We start from the raw sequence: 19202 nt of genomic DNA on the forward strand, positions 1-19202 counted from the left end.
AAAGCAGTGTTTACTCTTTAACTACCTCAGCTACAGTGGTAAAGCACACATAAGCTGTGTATCATACGTGTAAACTCACATCTGTTGGCTCACAAAGGTTTACACAAACCCTTCTTTTGCATATCATTTCTCAGCATTTCTAAACGTTTACAGGAATAAGCTGGAAGACCAAATTAATTCAATTACCACTGAAAACAAGAAGGAAAAAAGCACAAAAATAAGTGACTAAATTAAGTAAACCAATCTAATAATGTGCCACATCTGGGGGATTGGCCACATCATCTGAGAGATGTTTCACATCTCAGGATTTTCTAGGAAGACAGAGTTGTGGAATCTTGGTTACATGCCAGGCTGCTGTGTTGCTGCCAAAGTGGAATGAAACTTACCGGTCAAAGGCAGGGGCATTGGCTTCCAGACCTCTGTTAAGCCTTAAATGGCGGGAACCAACCTAAAATAAAGTATTAGAAGACAAAGAAAGAGAAAAACTTCTTAAACGGCTAGAATTCTAAGTCACTAGATGTCTCCCTTTTTCCTTCAGAGAAAAACCTCTTTTTTAACAGCACCAAATACCTCTAACAGACTCCAACCACCCCCACACATAATATCCTTAACACAAAAGCCCCAGCTTTTATTAGACAACATTTACAATTACAAGTGAAAACACAATTACCATTAACCAAAGGGATACCTACACATCTTTTTATGGCCAAACAAATCACATCTCTTTGCCAGCTTCCTCTTGCAAATAGCACACACTGCCTCACATGAGTATTCTGTGAGCCCAGCATTCTTACTGCCCTTGCCTTGGTAGAAAAGGCTGCACTTATGCCAGTTCCATGGGTTGTGTATTCTGACTCTTTCAAAAGTACCACAACAGTGATTCAAAAATATAAAGGATGAAATTCTGTGCCATCAAACTAACAAGGCTTTTGATATGGATGTCAACAACAGTAGCCTCGAGCTCCTTTTGAATGGTAGCTACTGTTATTACAGTATGCAGAGGGCTTCTTTCCTCTCCAAAAACTACACTCCTAAATACGTATAGGACCATGCATTGTTACCTACACTTCATCATCTTTGTTTTTCATGAAGTTGGTTTCTGCAATTCTAACACCAGTGCCAGTACATTCACACCCAAGAAGTAAGAGTACGTAATCTAATCCAGATTAGGCAAAAAACCCCAGGCCTACTAAAAAAATTGAAAATTCTGTTTAACTAGAGATATTATCCACTAGTCAAAAATACTTGAGGCAATGCTCAATGTCTCTGTAACATACAGAACAACAGTGCTGGATACAGCTACACCACAGGCAGGACACGCACAATCATACGGACAAATGTGTTTCATAAAAAGAAGCAAGTATTGCGCTGGATGGTGCTAACAGACAGCAACAAAGATCCTTTAGTCATTTCCTTTTGTGCTAAATCCAGTGCCTCTGAAGAGTACATAGGTTCTAGTTTAATGATCAAAAAAAGATCCATGTAACCTTTAAAGTATCTTAAAAAAACAGTTATGTGATGTATTTTCTCTACTAATACATGTGAATATATGTGCATACTCATTTCAGTTGCTTATCCCTCTGTTAAGAGAATGTAAAGTGTGCTAGGAAGATTCTTATTTGGGCTTACAACTGTATATAACTGCAAGTCACAGACCACATGTAATCCATTAAATTTGATGCAATAATCTCCTGATGAAATCCTACATCTCTGCCTCAGAGAAGATCAGATTAGATCATTAACACCGTTTTGACTGAAATCTAGCAAACACACCATCCAGATGCGTTCCTTTGTTTCAAGGTAGCATGCTCCTATAGAGGTACTGGTACCCCTAGATACTCCAATTGTATTGTGGAGGTCAATATCATCAAGCGAACCAGGCATTTCAGAGGAATAGGTTATTCCAAATAAAACTGAAAATGCTATAAAGATATAGCTGTAACCTTCGTTTTATAACACTAGGACACAAAGCCTTACAAACAGTTCCCTGTAGAGGCACTCAAATGCACAAAAATATTAAACTTCAGTTACCTATAGCCATTTGTCTGGTATAGTTCTGTTTATCTAAAAACACAAAATTTCCTACAAGGTAAACCTAAAATGAAAGGGCTCAGCAGTTTCACAGAATGAGCTTTGAAGCTCATTTTTTTAAAAAAAAAATTATGTTTTATGTTAATTCTAAATTATAAGTAGCAAGAGAGAGAAGCAAGGTAGGCTTACTGATTATTTTTTTACCTGAAGCCCTGTTTGCTCCCAAAACAGTGGAACGGAACCTCTGATCTGCACAAAGGAAGAGACATCATCATCCAAGTAGATTGTCTGCAAAAAATAAAATAAAGGAAAGGTGTTCTGCAGTTAGATCTATCAGCCTGTGGCCCCTTCAGCAGGTGACAGTTAAAGACACTGAACTCAAAGGGTAAAAAAAGTAAACCATGTATCTCCTGGTATCCACTTACCACTCAGCCTCTTTTCCATAGTCTCGCAGGCAGTGGAACAAAGCACAACGTATTTGCTTTCATGTCATCACAGCAGATTCAATTCACTTCTCACCAGAAACAAGAGAAAACTTAAAACACCACCACATCTTTCATCCACAATCAAGATGGATTTGATCTACTGGTGGAGGCACTCAGAAAGACCATGCATATACTCTCCTGCTGTCCCTCTCACAAAACTTAACTGTGCAAAATGTCATTGCTCCTTGTGACTGATGATGGGTAACGTCAGGTGGGGGATAAGCTTATCTCCTGCTGTATTTACCCTTTCTTATTTCACTGCATGCTGTGCCTTGTCAGAGAGTCCAAATAAAACTCTGTGAAACCAGCAGCTTTGCCACTCCCATCCTGAGGTACAGTGAAAGCAATGTGATTTACTTCTTTTCCTCTTGCTTACAGCAAGAGGTCCCAAACTCTCCCTTTCGTTTCCTAACCAGACCTCAAACTCTCCCTTTATGTGTTCTTATGATAACTGTTAACAAGGTGATTTTGAGGCAAATCTATAGAAAGACTGACTTCCCCTTTTGCCTTCCCCCATCCACAGCCCCCAGTCAAAGTGTTACACTGTGTGTTAACATAGCATAAAAGGTACTATCTTCAGATTCAATATGACCACAGAGCAACTGTGCAACGCCCAGCTCACTCCTCTGGCCTATACTTAGCAGTGGAATCCTGGCTGCTTTCCACAGGGGATACACGATACACACGATACACATCTCCGTTATCTCATGCATGACAATGAGTGTTCTGCAGCCCCTGGGAGGAATGGTATCCAGGTTATCTAGGTAGCTGCACTAACCACATCATATCATTTGGCACAGCTGCTGCCAGCTGGCTAGTAGCTCTGAAAATGGAATAGAACATTAAAATGGGTTTCTCTACAGCTTTGAAGTGTTTTGTCTTTTTGGATTTGCCACTAGATGTGGCCAATGGGTGGCACAGGGAAAGTGCCTGACCTTGACCTCTCATCTTCATAAGCATGATCAGTGTACAATTTTTAGAGCTGTATGTGTGAAAAAAAGAAGAGGTGGGTATTTAGATAAAACTGGTGACAAAATATTTATCAAATATTCACCGTATTTTCGCAGAGCACTTAAAACTGTCTCCATTTCACTAAGGTGAAAGATTTAGGTGGCTTTGTCATGGACACAATGTCAGTGTTAGAAGGATAGCCAGCCCAGATGGAGTGCAAAACTATATTTCAATTTTTTTACCTCTCACCAAAGCATTAAGAATGCTTTTCTCTGTTACATTCCCTCCTAGCACAGCCCCCTGCAAGAGAGGTGCTGCTCAGAGAAGCATTCTTGCAAGGCCTGTGTCACAGTTTGAGTAATGTGGCTCTAAAACATGCTCTCCTAGTAAAGTTTTCTGAACATTACTGGCACCCAACTGCAGGAGGTAATTACCATGGCAACACACTGGTGCACCTTTTCTTTGTAGAGTTGTTTGCTTTCTTTGTTTGCTCAGAAGAGTTCATTCCTCCTGCAGCTGGACTACTTCCTCTTTATCACATTCTCCCTGAGACTGGTTGTTCCAAGACGAGTCAGTGACTTCTACACACTGAATCATCTTTTCACTCACAGTCGTGAGTCATGAGCCAAAGAAACTCATTCCAAGGTAAAGCAAATTAATAGCACTACTACAGCCCCAGCATTATCCTGACTAATACTAAATGAAGATTGTGACCTGAATCTGTGCAAAAAAAGACTCAAGACTGGCCTGCTTAAAATTCTGACAGCAATCATCACCTTAGCAGGTGAAACGAAACATCTAATAATGACAAAGCTTTACCAGAAGTACAGTTTGGCCACTCAAACAGCTTGCTACAGAGGATTAGTTTTCTTTACAGTATCCTGGGAAGTCCCTGTTTACATACCTAACTGCAAAACTGACAGCTAAAGTATTTCTTTGACCAGCTCCTTTAGACATCCAGCTGCAAATCTCTAGACCCACTGACTCAGTGTAGTAATTCTAATTCAGTACCTGCAATTTAACATCTTCTGAGTTACAGTTTAAATGGAAAGTATTTCCTCAGTTACAGACCATGAATATATAACCTGCCTTCTTCCTGCCAAACACAGAAGAAAAATACTGACCAAACATTTATTTCTGCATTAACAGATGCTCTGTTTCCCCTTGAAACAGAGTAAACAGATGTTTGTTACCACTATCACTCATATTTTCTGTTCGCTGGTTTTGACCCATTACCTCTTCTGTTTTCTGCTCTATTAAGCTGTCCATTTGGAGAACTGAACAACAACCAAAATATTTAAACTATTTGATCATTCCCGTAACCTAAACAGCATGCCTAAACCTTGACGTGATGGGCTGGGGAATCCTCTGTCAGGCTGTGGTCTAATACAGGACTCTCCTATGATGACAGAGCATTTTAAAGAAACTGACACTTTTCATGTATGTTGCCATGTAGCTTTTAGAAAGTAGATGAGGGTTTTTGAACTGGGAGCACAGCTTCTCCAACACAGTCATTCACAAGAAAGTACTTTTTTTTTCTGTTCACTTACAGGGCTCATCATTCTGTTCTCTGAAGCAATTCTCTGGTCTTTCACAATCCTTTCACCTCATTCTCATGACCCAGATGAATCCAAAATTATTTTCTTCCAAGCTGCCAGCAAGTTGGAAAAAGACCTAATATTTTTTTAATGAGTGGGAGACTCATTAAAATGACTTTTCTGCCAGTCATTCCTTCCTAAACAGACTCTAACCATTTCATTAAGCATTACAACTGTGCAAATCTTCCCTCAATTTCAGCAATACCCACTTATCCTTCATCCACCACTCCAAAGAACCTGACCCTTGATCTCGACATTGCCTGTTAGTATATATGTCCCTTGACCTTACAAGATTAGTAGCAACAGACTTCCTACCAGCAGACTTGTTAAGCGATCAGGTTTAAGTGACTTTCCACATCAGGAATGGACATAATCTTAGCAGCCACATACACTATAAGAAACCCTATTTGCTAAAATCTTAAATAAGCACTGATAATACATTCAGATTGAAATTACACTCATAAATAAAAGATTCCAACTTCGTTGCTTATGCATGGAGAAGTACAGTTTCTTTTCTCATATTCTTCATGGCCCTGATCAGTTTTTGTGCACAATGTAATATTTTCTGCAAGCACATATGTGTCCCACTTTTTTGTTGTTCTAGTTTTGGCTTTATTACCCTGTTCTCTAGCAGATCCATTTCCCTTATTCTAAGGTACTACACAGAAGATGAACAGTTCTTTAAGAAAAGAAACTTAAAGAAAAGTAAACTGCCTTATGTCCAGAATTTTCCTGTCCTCTGTTTTCCTTAACTCATGGACAAGAAGATCATACTGTTTTTTCTCTAAAAGTTCAACAACAATCAGTTTTTTTGGACAACACTTGGTCATTAGGATTGATACATACTGCTAAATCTCTGTCTTTGTGGAGTCTTATCTTGTCTTAGATCCAAAATGACAGCAAGCTGGTATCCATGTGCCCCAGAGAGAATGTTCTTTCCTATCAAATCCTCAAAACACTTGAGGACTACTTCATTAATCTCAAAGGTTCTGGCCCATAGTACAATCCAGTCCAGTCAGCTGCATGAGCTTTCAGACCAGTTTCCCATCAGACAACATAGTAGCAACTGAACACTTAACCCATCTGGAAGACCTCTTTTCCTTAACAACAGATTACTTGGCCTCTGATGTCTGGTGTTAGAATTTGCCATGTTTTTCTTTCAACTTCTGTGGTCTTAGACTCTCTTTGTGGTCTCTTTCTTCAACTCCAGGATCAAGGATGATAGTACTGACAGTTCAACAGGACATTTTTCATTCTTTCTCTTCCATTGCATAGGGCCAGACCTTGCCCCTGCAATCCAAGGAGCTTTCCTGGTAACACAAGCTTCATGCACAGGGACTGCTAGAAAGCTTCTGGGCAAGAAGCAAACATCCGTGTCAACCCTCTGGTGTTCTAATCACAGCATGCTGTGCCCATTCATTGGTTGGAATAATTTACTCACTAATCTCCATCACCCAGCTTCATTAGAAACAAATAATCATCCAGTCACAACTTCAAACAGCAAAATTCATTACAGACTCAAGGGGCACACAGAGACACAGTCCATGATGAAATGGATACTCAGATGGCTTATTTGGGGATCCCCAGCTCTGCCACACAACCCATATCCAGCACGGACAGCAGCTGGCCTAAACATACCTCTCTGTGAGTCCCTTTAGCTCAGCTCATGGGACCCAAAGACATATTTGCCAAAATAATCCTTTTTGCCTTGCCTGGGGTCATACTAAAACTTGATCCAGAAAATAAATCAACCACATGATTGCATCCGTTCCTCTCCTGGAGAGCTAGTCAACACAGCCTAGGAGATATTGTGAAATAGGGATAATTTTCCTTAATCCATGCCTGACTTTTTTTTCTTAAATTGGAAGAAAGGGAAGGTTAATCCAAATTCATGCTATTCCCTTTCAATGCTTCCTCAAGGTTTCAATTTTCTTTACTGAACAATTCCATGAAGGGGAAAAAACTGAAACTGTGTAGTTGTCTTTGGTTAGTTAGAATTGTTCCTTGTAAGCCACATACTAAGATTTTAGCATAACTCTTTGGAGGATAACTGGGGAAACAGCTGAAATGCAAATAGTAACAGGCACACAAACTAAATGAAGGCATTTCTAGTTTCTCAAAGCTATCAGAAGAAAAGAATTACAAAAATGCAACACAGTCTCAACTTCAAAGGATTACTAGGGGAGGAAGAAAAGGTGAAAGGAAACATTTAAGCTACAACTGAGATACAGTCTGATTTTGAAACTACTTGAGAATTAACTGCTATACTGCATGCACTACAAGTAGAAAGGACTACCATCGCATTACAAAATATTTGTCAGCAAATCTGAAAGCACACATTGAAGGGATTGTCCTCTTTTCCCTTCATTTTGTTTTTCCTTAAGTGTTTCCTATAATATTTTCTTTCTTCTTTCTTTGTAAAGACTCAAGCCAAATGATCAAAAAGCCGAAGGATCTACTAGAAGTTGTGGGGTTTTTTAAAAGAAAAAGTTAAGATACTTTACTTTTCCTCCCTTTTTGTCAAACACTGAGTCACAGCAGTTAAGTGAGCCCACAAAAAATGACTCACTGCAGAGCTGAAATGCCACAAGGCTAACTCAGTGGGAGACAAAAGCATACCATCTATGCATAAAAGAGCTGCCTGGAGATAAGATTAATTGTTTCTCCTTCTTCTAAAAACAGAAAAATGTTAGAAGCAATTGCTACAAAGAGGGGGAAAGTCCTGGGTTTTCAGAATCCAAGGGTGCTATTTATCCATGAAAGCAAATAGCCAATATGCCATTATACTGTACAGGCTGAAGCAAATGGAAACAAAATGTTATTCAGCCAAGGTATTACTTCATAGGAGATTAGTCAGTCGTTTACTATGAAAGCAGGAGAGAGTTTATTCTTGGACTCTTCCTTCCTAATGGCAAGGGGATGCCAGCTTGAACTGGATCTCAGGCATCCCAGTGGTTAGCTCAACTTTGCCTTCTTAGGACATGCAGCTTGGTAAAACTAGTGTTTAGCACCATCAGTAACAGCAACCTTCTTTTCCTTTTTCTTTTCTTTGGTTTCAGAAACCAAACATAAAACACACAACCCTTTAAAACTGCAAACTCTTGCTATAATTTTAAACCCACTCAAGCCTTTCACCCTAAATCCATTTCACTCTTGTGCTTTTGCTTACCCAGTTGAAAAAACACTCAAAAGCCCTCAGTTCTCCCACTTCAGGATCTGGCTGAATGGGAACAAAGCACAGCAGTTCCCATGAAGAGCCTGACCCAGACTCAGCCAAGAGAAGCATCAGCAATCAAGTACTGTTTTGCTACTCACCAGGAGCCAGTCCTCAGGTTTTCTGCTGGAATGCAAAGGCCCTCTCATTTTTCATGCTAATTGTTTGCACCATGATGTACTTCAGGAACATAACTAAATAGAATTAGTTACTTCTGACCCAATTAGTGAGCAGGACAGCAGAAGTATTTCCCATAATAAGTCAACTGATAAGTGCAGTGCCACAAATGCGAGACTCACTGAAAAAAACCTGACAATCCCTTCTAACATTTTCTTTCCCCAGCATTACAGCAAGATAACATTCTTCAAATCCTAACAGGATTAGTGCTTTGCACTAATATTAATAAGACACTCAGCTAAAACAGGAGAATGTACCAAGTTATCACTCAAAATGGCAGATCTCCCTTTTTGTGTTGCCAAGTTCCTGGGGAAAATTCCATTTTTCAGTAAGCTGACATAGCTGCATCTCCTGATGCACTGACAGACTTTCTAGAAAGGTGTAGATGTTGCAAGACTTGACTTGCATTTGCTTTGGAGCAGCAGCACACAAGAGAATTTTTAGCAGAGAATTCAGAGGCTGACATTAGAGACCCAAGCACTGCAGGGGAACAGTTTCACATTCAACAAGCAGAATTTGTGGGAGCCTGAACACTAAGCAGAAAGCTGCCAGCCTAACTGAAAATGCAGGGCAAACCAGGAAAAGGAAGGACATGAGCAAAAAGTCACCCACATCCCCAGTGAGAACTCTGACCACTGGGCAGAAAGTCACACGTGTAACGTGGTGCATGCTTTGAGCACCTCTTGGGAATCAAACCTCACCAGCAGGCTGCGGAATACCAGTCTGCAACTCCTTCAGGCATCCTCCTGAGGATCAAAGCACTGCCAAATCTAAGGTAGCTTGATATGTGTCTTTAGGCAGAACCAGGTGAAAAGGTTAAAGTTGTATTACAAAGACAACAGCTTAGAGGAAATTTGGAAAGTACCCAAACATGTCTGGATTTTGGACAAACAGGTGCCTGAAGGCATCCCTGGCTCATGCAGGGGGATAATGGGAAGGAGCTAACCGGGTGTGAGCTGCTACATTCACACATTGCTGTAAGGAAATACTAGTGCTGATCTGTGGGCACCTTTGAAAGGTGGTGCCATCGTCAGCCATCAGGAACACGCTTTCAAAGACACAGCTGAAGAGTCTCTAAGCTGCACTCACTGTTTCATGCTCCCCTTATGAACACCACACAAGCAACCTACTTCCATTGTACATGGACCTACATACACAGACACATACACATACCATCTGTGACACATATGCAGCTCTGTAGATACACTCAGAAGATGCTGAAAACTACCAAATTTTAGGAGCAAATCCCTGTTCTTTGTTGAAAACAACCAGTCATTTATCTATTCTGTTTCTAGAATGATCCATTTCTGTATGATGGTTCTGACTGCTAATAATTACTACTTCGGTTCAAAAGGGAAAAGGGGATTGTATTTGAGTAAGAAAGCACTCACTTCAGCTGGCACAGAAGACTTCAGATTCTTCGTGGTCCAGTGCTTTTTACTGACTTTCAAGGCCACAAGCTAAACCATGTGCAATAAAACCAAGTGACTCTGTTGTTTTGTTTGGCTGCGCCAATCAAGGGAGCCTGCTAAATGCATTTCACACACTTAATTTGTCTCAGCATCAGCTGGAAATGAGATTTTTACCATGTATGTATAAAAACTGTCATACCACCTCTCATTGGAGAGAATTCCCCCACAAACCAAAGGGGAATATAAAAGCAGTCTCCTTCAAAATTAGTTGAACTGGAATTTTCCTGTTTCTAAGAAGATGTCATTTTTTCAACATTTTCTTTACTAGTGAAAGATGATTTGACAGTGAACTTTACTAGTCAAAGATGACATCCCAGCACCTTTGCTAGACAGCTTCCTGAATGGTTTAAAAACCCATGTCTGCATTTCACTACAGTTATCAAACGGCCAGACTTTCACACTCAAGGAAAAAATCAAAAGCGTTAGTGAAAACCATGTGACTGAAAAAGTCAGAAACAAAGAAAAAGAGCAGATTGCAAAGAAATGCTTAATAGGCAAGAACTAATAGATCTGCCAAGCAATAATACTCTAAATATTCTTGAAAAAAAACACTTCCTGAGCTCCTTTAATTCTCATTGAAAATTCTGCCCCAATTAAACACAAGTGGACTAAATTGTGCAAAGCCATTGGATATATCCACTCACCTGCTCTGTCTCAACGAAGTTAGAGACGTGTCCATCATCATTGACCCCTCGGACATGGAAGCGGACACCAGCTCGCTCGCAGCTGATGCGAGAGATGAGGCAGGCTTTTGCCTTCTTGTGGGAAGCATAAAGGGTGCGAATGTCCACAACACCGCACACCACTTTCAGCAGCCAGTCAGAGCAGTTCACCTGGTAGTGTTTGAAGGGCACATGCAACAGCTGGTTCCTGAAAGGTTCAACAACATACACATTACTGAATAAAACAAACAGACAGGCATGGTTTCCACCTGACAACAATCACTAATTTCATCAATTAATGTTTTATGACCCCTTTTCTCCTTTACTTTATCTCTATCCAAACCCCAGAAATATCAGGGAGAAACCCTTGTGAACTATTACAGTAAACTGAACATAGGAAACTTTAACTGCACAGCTACCACCACAGTGCTGTCTTTAGATCTTGTACTTGTCTTACAAATTCGGATGCAAATGTCACCTCTTTCAGCTCCAGAAATTTCTATTTAGTAATCTTTTTTCATAAATTACAGTGCTGTCAAGCTAATTACCTTTTTTTGGAACAGTACTATCTGGACCTTAGCGTTCACTACAGGATGAAGAACTGGTTCAAAATCCACCAGGATTTTCAGAAAAAATAATTCCAAGCAGAAACTGGACCTGTAGGTCACTGGAGATATTGCAAAAAGTACCACTAAAATGAAGAGGAACATCTGTTCTAACCTTCAAGATCAACAACTCAAGAAACCTGTCATGTCTGTTAACAGTGATGCTAGTCTCTTCTATTATGATGTTTTTCTTTATTTCATGTTTCAAAATGTGCCTTTAGTTACAAAGGAGGGCCAGGAAAATATCTTTTATGACCACGAATCGCTCAACAGTAGATCTGTAAAAGAGAGCGAAACCCCTGAAGAATTGTTCTTCTAGAATACAGCATTTGCCTGAAAAAGGTGCAAGGTATTATTACATTTTTAATCTAAATATGTAACAGAAAAGGCAGCTCTAAAAGAATTGTTGCTATCTCTTCCACCTCTTTCTCCTAGTTCTACTCACAGAGGAAGTCCTCACTCAGGCAAATTCCAGTAGAATTTTTTGTGTTGCTGCAGTTCATTAAACAGGCAGTTTGTGTTGCCTATAACTAAGGTCATCTTACACTTTTCATTGTGTAACACTTTATCTCATTGTTTACTTTCCTCAAGCATCTACTGTTTGGTCTGAAATTTCCCGTATCACCTAATTACCCTAAGACAAATTTTCTTTGGAAAATCTTTCCAGATCTTTCTTTTTGCCCTAAATGTGATGTTGTCACCATTTATCCCTGTTCTACAACATATTGGAGAATGGCAACTCTTCAGAATTTACTTCTAGATTAGCCAGAATTAGCAAAGAAGGAAAGTTCAAATATACTTATCTTCCAAGAGGAAAAGTTTCAAAAGATAGTACATTGAAAAAGAGTTGCTTTAAATGTTGTTTCTTTATTATGGGATATTGCCATCTTGGCAGTCTCATTGGAGTACAATTCATTTCTGCCATGTGTCTTAACTTGACAATGCTTGGTGACCTTTTGGAGACAAATGCATCACTAGCACAGCTGAAAGCAAATATTTATTATATATCTCTCTTCAGAGTTAAACCACTAGATCTTACCAGTCAAAATCACATCCTAGCTAGAAAGATTATTTAGCCTAACTGAACTGCTTTCTCATGTTAATTCATCACCTATTATGAACTTTTTTGCTTATTTAATATTCACCTACTTTGGGCCACAAGCCTCACTGCACATTCTAGCAGCACATCCACACTTAACCCTGCCAGTTATTTTCCACCAACATCAAACCCTCATTTATTTCCAGAACAGCTATGCCTGCTGTGTGACTATCTTTTTGTTTAAAAAGAAGGGCGGTGGGGGGGAAAGGGTATAGAAATTCAAGCATTATGCCAAAACTTGCAAAGCAAACAAACTGAAATTACATCGACCATGACCCCACCTAGAAAAGACAAAACCTAGCATTGTGTTTTCTCCTTTCTCCTCAACCAATACTTACCACAATACAAGATAATTTTTCTTTTCTTTATAAGCACAAGAAAGTAAAAAGCACAGAACAGTGTATCCTGGGAGTTTTCTTTCGTGCAACTTACATTTGCACTGAGCTGTAAACATATTAATATTGATGTTTTCAACATAAAAACGAGGGCATTTTGCCAAAACAATAAACTACAGACTTTCAACACATACACTTTTTAAAAATAACAGCTACTGCGGTGCAAATGATGGGATTTATGAACAGTTCAAGTGCAGGCTTCTATTAGATAACTTTAAAGAAAGTTATTAAAAAGGACTGCAAGGGAAACTATTTATGGCATCTAGAGACATGTTTCTGTAGTATGAGCAATATACATCCTGTCTTTCCCCCTTTGAAGCATAAAATGTCATTTTATAATTGCATTTCACTACCAGATTAATTAAACACAAGTTTTTACCATGAACTCATTAAGGCCACCTGCCCTGTAAAAGGAGTGAAATGAAAGGAGATGCACTTGAAATACACATTCACTTCCCTCTGAGAATGTCTGATCAATGAGATACAGGTGGGGTCAACAGAAGACTTGGGTATAACATGCAGTACTAACCAGAAGAACGAGTTACCAGATTCATAGTTGTTATCACCCTGCTTCTGAGCCCGCACAGTGAGGTCAAAGTTTGAGCCTGCATTAGGCCAGGAGAAATAGAACATCCCAGAGTTCAGTATTTTCTTCAAGGCAGTAATGCGCTCATCTTCCTTGGTTTCTTCCTGGAGAGGACAGAAATCTGTTGCAGTAATTTTGTAAACTTCAGCGTCCAGGATTTTTCCCACCGATGTACAGCCTGTCACCAGGACCAGAAAGTGCAGCCGAGTGTTACCTAGAAAGCAACAGATAGTTACAGAAGGGTTATTTCCAGGTGGACACAGCTTCTCACCAGTCCTGTCACATGCAATGCCGACAGGGCTCCAGCAGAGGCCAGCATCTTTGCTTCAGAGGAGAACAAACACGAACAACGGGCACGGCAGGCCACGTTCTTTACATTTCTAAATTCCACTTAACTGCAGTTAAGTGGCTGCAATTGCACAATATTCCACAATACTTATCCATCGACATCCTTTGCTGCACCAGAGTGTGTTTCCCCCACTGACTTTATGAAGAGCAATGTGCTTACTGGTGGGACAGTACTCAAAAAATCAATTTCACCACCAAAGAACATAGAGTATTCAGAGTCTTTACTGGCTTCAGCTGAAGCTGGGTGTGTTCAGACAGTCATAAAATTTCAGTGTTACCAATTCTTGAGACTTTTCTTTTTCTCTCACAAAAGCATGTACATGATTTGACGACAACCTCAGCTATCACTAAAACAATTACAGCTGCCATAACTGTGAAATCATGAAGCAGCTGAACTTCAGGGCCCCAAAAGTAAAAGATAAATTTGGAGCTTGAGAACACCACTGTAATCAGATCTGTCATACACAGAACCATTTCAACCTCTGCTCATTCTCTCTGAAATGATAATTAAGAAACAGTAGAACAATTTCTCTGGAAATGCCAGTTTTTCTACAAAGAAACTGTTTGATTCACTTAAATTGGCCTGTAATGGAGACAGTGTCATGCTAGTCACTCCAGTTAGTAAGAAAAGGTGGAAATGAGCCAAGATTTATTAATTTAGCACAGCAGAACCAACAACTGACCTGCCAAGAGCAAGTTAATTAGCTAAGGGCACGGTGACAATCTGGGACAGTATGGCTTCAGACAGCTAAAGGGAACACTTCGTAGGATCGCTTTTCAACCCTCCAGGGTGACCCACTGCCTGAAAGCGCACACCAGCTCTCACACAACGACTCTTCTTTTTCTGAAACACCAGAAGGGAAGTCCTTGCTTTCAGATAACAGGCTCGGTACAGAAACTAGAGTTAGGGGTGGTTTTCAGCAGGGCCAGAATATTTGTGTAGGCATGTGGGATTGGAATGGCAGGACAAGGTGGGAGATTAGATCTTATTCATTCTGGTCTGCTGACTCCAGTTTTGCATAAAGGCCAGCGTAGGTGGTATTTACTAAAAAGCTCTGTTCATCACATTTCTTTCTGTAACAAGGCTGTGCTGTGTTCTCCTTCTTGAGTGCTTTCAAGAAGTGTCTTCTGTGCTTGCGACATCATAGCAGAGGGCCAGAAATACTGACAGTTTATTCCTCCTTTGCACATGACTTTGCATAATTACACAGAATTAAGAGTAGGAAACACATCAGTTATCACCACGAGAGTTTATAACTGACCAGATACTGCCTTGCAGCCTCCAAAAAGGGTAAGGAGGAGTTAGCTGTCTCTCAGGATAGCTAATAGCTTCTGTGACTTAGCTGAAACCACACAAAACTGATCAGCTCAAAGTAAACTTCACTCATGAGAATTTGGAAGCAATATATAAAAACACTATTAATATGCCTTAATATCAGTCAGCTTTGTTAGTCACAAAAAACCAGTAGTGAAGGACTTGGACAGCTGCCTGGGTGCGATGCTGAGACAAAGAGTACAAGTACTTTCATTGCCTTCAGTGACCTTAAACTTTTCTAGATGGTTCAGAAGAGATCAAATGAGAAAGTCAGCATTAAAATAGCCAAAGAGAACAAAAACTTAATAATAGAGGGCTTGTTACCTGTGGTTCTGTCCTTCAAGGAGCTTGTAACCAGTGGAAAATAACTGGATCTAAACAGAGTAATCCTCTAGTTTAAGAAGGCGTTGAGTAGGAATAAAACATGACAGAAAGGCCAACCAAAAGTATAGTTTTGCCTTACCTAGAAACTTGCTCACCAGAGACTATAAACTCTTTTTGCTACCTCCTCCGCTCAACCACTCACTCCCAAATGGGATACTCATTTACACATTCAAAGGTCCAGCAACTCTACTCCCCCATATCACTAGCTAATAAGCTCAAAAAAAGTAATCACACCTAGGAAGGTATTGTATTGTCACTGAAGTATAAGGAGATTGGTTTTCTGAAACTGTAATACTTTTCTGCCACTGGGCAGTAATTCCACAAGAAAAAGTTAGGGCTGTTCAGCCTGGAGAAAAGAAGGCTTCAGGGAATACCTTATTACAGCCTTTCAATATTTAAAGGGGGGCCTATAATGAAAGATGGAGAGAGACTTTTCACAAGGGCTTGTAGTGATAGGACAAGGGGCAACAGCTTTACACTGAAAGAGTGCAGGTTTAGATTGCATACAAGGAAGACATCTTTTAAAATGAGAGTGGTGAAACAGAGAAATAGGTTGTCCAGAGAAGTTCTGGATGCCTCACCTCTGGAAGTGTTCAAGGCCGGGTTGGAAGGGGCTTCGAGCAACCCGGTTTAGAGGAAGCTGTCCCTGCCCATGACAGGGGCGATGGAAGTAGATGGTCTATAGAGGTCCCCTCTGACTCAAGTCATTCTACAGTTCTATATATCACAGAATAAGTCTCATTGCAGTACTCCAAATTACAGAGCAGCCACTATGCACTTTGCATTATACCTTTGAACAGAGACAGGCTGGCAAAGAAGCTCACACTTACAGCCCAGAAAACTGGAGAAAAAGGATGAAAAGAGAGATTTAAGGTATGATAAAGCTAGCCTGGTTTGCCACTTCGTCTTCCCAGGCTGCTGTGTGAGCTGAGGTGGTCCTCAGACCAGCTCTAACCTCTCTTATTTGCTTAAATCACTCAGGATATGCTACAAAACAGACAGAATGCAGAAACCCTACAACACCACCGCCCCAGCTTAACACAAATCTCTCTGACTCTGTACCTTGGAAAAAAGTGCCATCCTCTGATGGCACTTGCATTCCAGGTGGTATTTGGACAGTGTTCCTGGGAACCAGCTCTGGGCTATCACTGCACTGTCTGCAGGAGGAAGATCCTTGCCTGATGCACATGCCCTCTTGGCACAGGGAACAAGCTAATCACAATATCCCATTGACAGTGCTCAAGACCTGTGTCCTGCCCAATTTCATTCACAGCATAGATGTAGGCATGGGGTTCTGAACAAAGGTAATGCTCCTGTCAGCCTTTCACCCTTTTAGAATCTCACACAGCAGAATTAATGCTGCCAAAACACTAATCCACTATTCATCTTTTAGCCATGTCTCCATTAAGGTGTAAGAAATTACTCACCACTACACTATACAGCTACACGCAGAGCTTCCCTTCTTTACCAGCAGTTTATGTCTAGGAATTTGTTCATTTAATCTCAAACAATTCTCCCACCTTTTCCCTCAACTCAGGCTGTCAATGCTTTTATATATATTGATAAATACATTTGACCAGTTTGTAATGGAAATGAGAACTGTGCTGCTTCCACTTATGCTTTCACTCGGCATTTTCTCATATTGCAAATGTTATTCCAAGGAATGAAACAAAAGCTTTACGTATCCAAGTAGCACCTAATATGGGAGAAACATAACATTTTCAGACACAGGAAAAATATTTCTGCTTATTTTCCAGTCCCTGAAAGTCTGCTTATTATGACTATACTAAAGAAAAAAAAATCAGTCCATTGACTTCTAAATTCAAACTTTAAAAAGCAAACGTGGTTTCTTTCCCATTATGTAAATGTTAACAACCCATAATCTTTCCTGTTGAAAATAGACATGCAACATGAAAGCAGCTGTATCAACCACAACCTAAATGCACTTAAATTTAAGGGTAGAAACATAAAAGAATGCATGAAGTGGCACTCCTGGTTTACTACACCCACCCACCTCCAAAGCAAACAAACAATCTTGCTATGAACACAACATGGGATTTCCTTTGGTAAGTGGATTTGTGAGGCCATCACACAAGAAAGAAAGGAGTTTTTAAATTGGTTTTGGTGAGCAAACTGTGAAAATGTCACAACTTCAATTAAATAGATCAAACTGAAACATCCAGATATACCTTAAACCCAGAAGGTATTTCCCCTTTAAACAATGCAGACTATTCCATCAAATCTCTACAGACGTAACTTTTCAAAACTGCAGCTCACTACCACTACCAATTCTATAATTAAATTTAAAATACTGCTCCTTTTAAGTTTCCAGTAAAACTGTTTTATGCAAGTAGCATTTGAAGTACCAGACTAACACCAAACACAAGAAAAAATCATCTGCTAGTCCAGTCAAACCCACCTGGCAATATCACCAGGAAGCATATTATGGGGTTACAGCTTCTAAAAGGAGCTAAACAATATTGAAGGTATTTACAATTCTTCTGTTCAGAACATCAACAACAACATGGAAAGAAAAGTACTAAAAGTCATGAAATGAGCAGTCACCCCTTAAGTGCAAGCTCAAATAAGACAGAAAGTTGTGTTTTAAAATGCTGGCAGTGCATCCTCCAGATCAAAGGGAGAATTAACACTAAATCAATTCCCTAAAGTCTGTGGCCCTGCCAGTACTACCACTGCAGCCAGTCTACAGAGGCTCCCTGCTCTCAGGACTTCCTTGCATATCTGGAGTATGGGACAGGCCAAACTCATTTCTGGAAACACAAGCCCAACAGTTCTTATTAAAAAAAAAGTTAATTAATGGAAATACAATGGGTGGAAAATTAACAGTAATTTCCTGTCTATTTTATGTTCAATACAGTAGCAGAGAACATGCTATGTTCACCCAACAGCTGCAATATGCATGATGAATGGGACCAGCACTAAGGCCAATAAAAAGCAATCCAAAAAATGGAATTTTTTTTCCTGTGAAGTGATCAAGGTTCCAGATCTGGCTCTTATATTTATTTCACTTTGTACCAACCACCAAGCACATCAGCTGTAGACTATTTATCATATCCCACCTTGGAGATTTTTTTTTCTTTAACTTAAATAAGTAGTTTAATGTACAATCCTGATTCATATTAGCCTTTGTAAACTGTACATATAGATGAAAGTCATTTAGGAATGTAAGAACTGCACTTGAAGGTCACAACTATAGAAATGTCCCTCCTGTCCTTGGAATGCAATCTGGAATGTTTTAAAGAAATCTCCGAAATAATTTTAGAACAAGAAATGAAGTGTTCCTTACTGGTCATGCTTTCTACTGCAACACATCTATGAAAAAGCAAGACCAACATACAGTACTAAAGAAAAAAATTATTTCAAAGCTTATGGACCAAACTTTGATCTCAGATAAATAGGTACAAATGTGACCATCATTATTTTGCTTCATTACAGCTATCAAGCACTACAACCATCTGTAAAAAACACTTGTGAAGAAACGTAAGAAATGTTTTGCTCACAGCGATATGTACTGAATGCCCGTTTATTAGGTTGCACAAGAGAGGCAGAGGATGAAGAATATTTAGCACAGAAACAAGACAATAATAATTTCCATCCATTTTTTCAAAAGCTCTTGTGAAACCAACTGCCTTTATCCAAGTTGAACAGGAAATGCAGTTCTGGTACGTCACACCGTACAATAATAAGCTGCAGTTTCTGTATTTAACCTGTCTACATGACTCAAGGCAATTGCTTCCCCTGCAGCGTAGGGGATGATTTCAATGTTGCCTATTTTGAGCTACAGTGAAAAGGAGACAATATTAAATTCTTATTTTGTCCTTCTTAACTGCAACTATTTCACTCAAGACTGCCTTTTCTT

General features: G+C 39.7%; 1 protein-coding gene across 2 annotated transcripts in view; it reads right to left on the minus strand.

Annotated features, from left to right (window-relative positions):
• Nucleotides 1–19202, minus strand: part of SYNJ2 (synaptojanin 2) — a 69647-nt gene that overhangs the window by 35514 nt on the left and 14931 nt on the right. For both annotated transcript variants that reach the window (XR_011149907.1, XM_069010588.1), the window contains exons 3-6: nucleotides 13219–13489; nucleotides 10573–10798; nucleotides 2236–2319; nucleotides 387–448 (exon numbers count right to left, since the gene is read on the minus strand). Coding sequence is in view for 1 of the 2 variants with exons in the window: in XM_069010588.1 (XP_068866689.1) it covers nucleotides 387–448; nucleotides 2236–2319; nucleotides 10573–10798; nucleotides 13219–13489 (643 nt within the window). In the remaining variant the exon portion in view is untranslated. The remainder of the gene's footprint in view (nucleotides 1–386; nucleotides 449–2235; nucleotides 2320–10572; nucleotides 10799–13218; nucleotides 13490–19202) is intronic.

Source organism: Aphelocoma coerulescens, chromosome 3 (genome assembly GCF_041296385.1).
Source record: "Aphelocoma coerulescens isolate FSJ_1873_10779 chromosome 3, UR_Acoe_1.0, whole genome shotgun sequence".
Taxonomy (NCBI): Eukaryota; Metazoa; Chordata; class Aves; order Passeriformes; family Corvidae; genus Aphelocoma; species Aphelocoma coerulescens.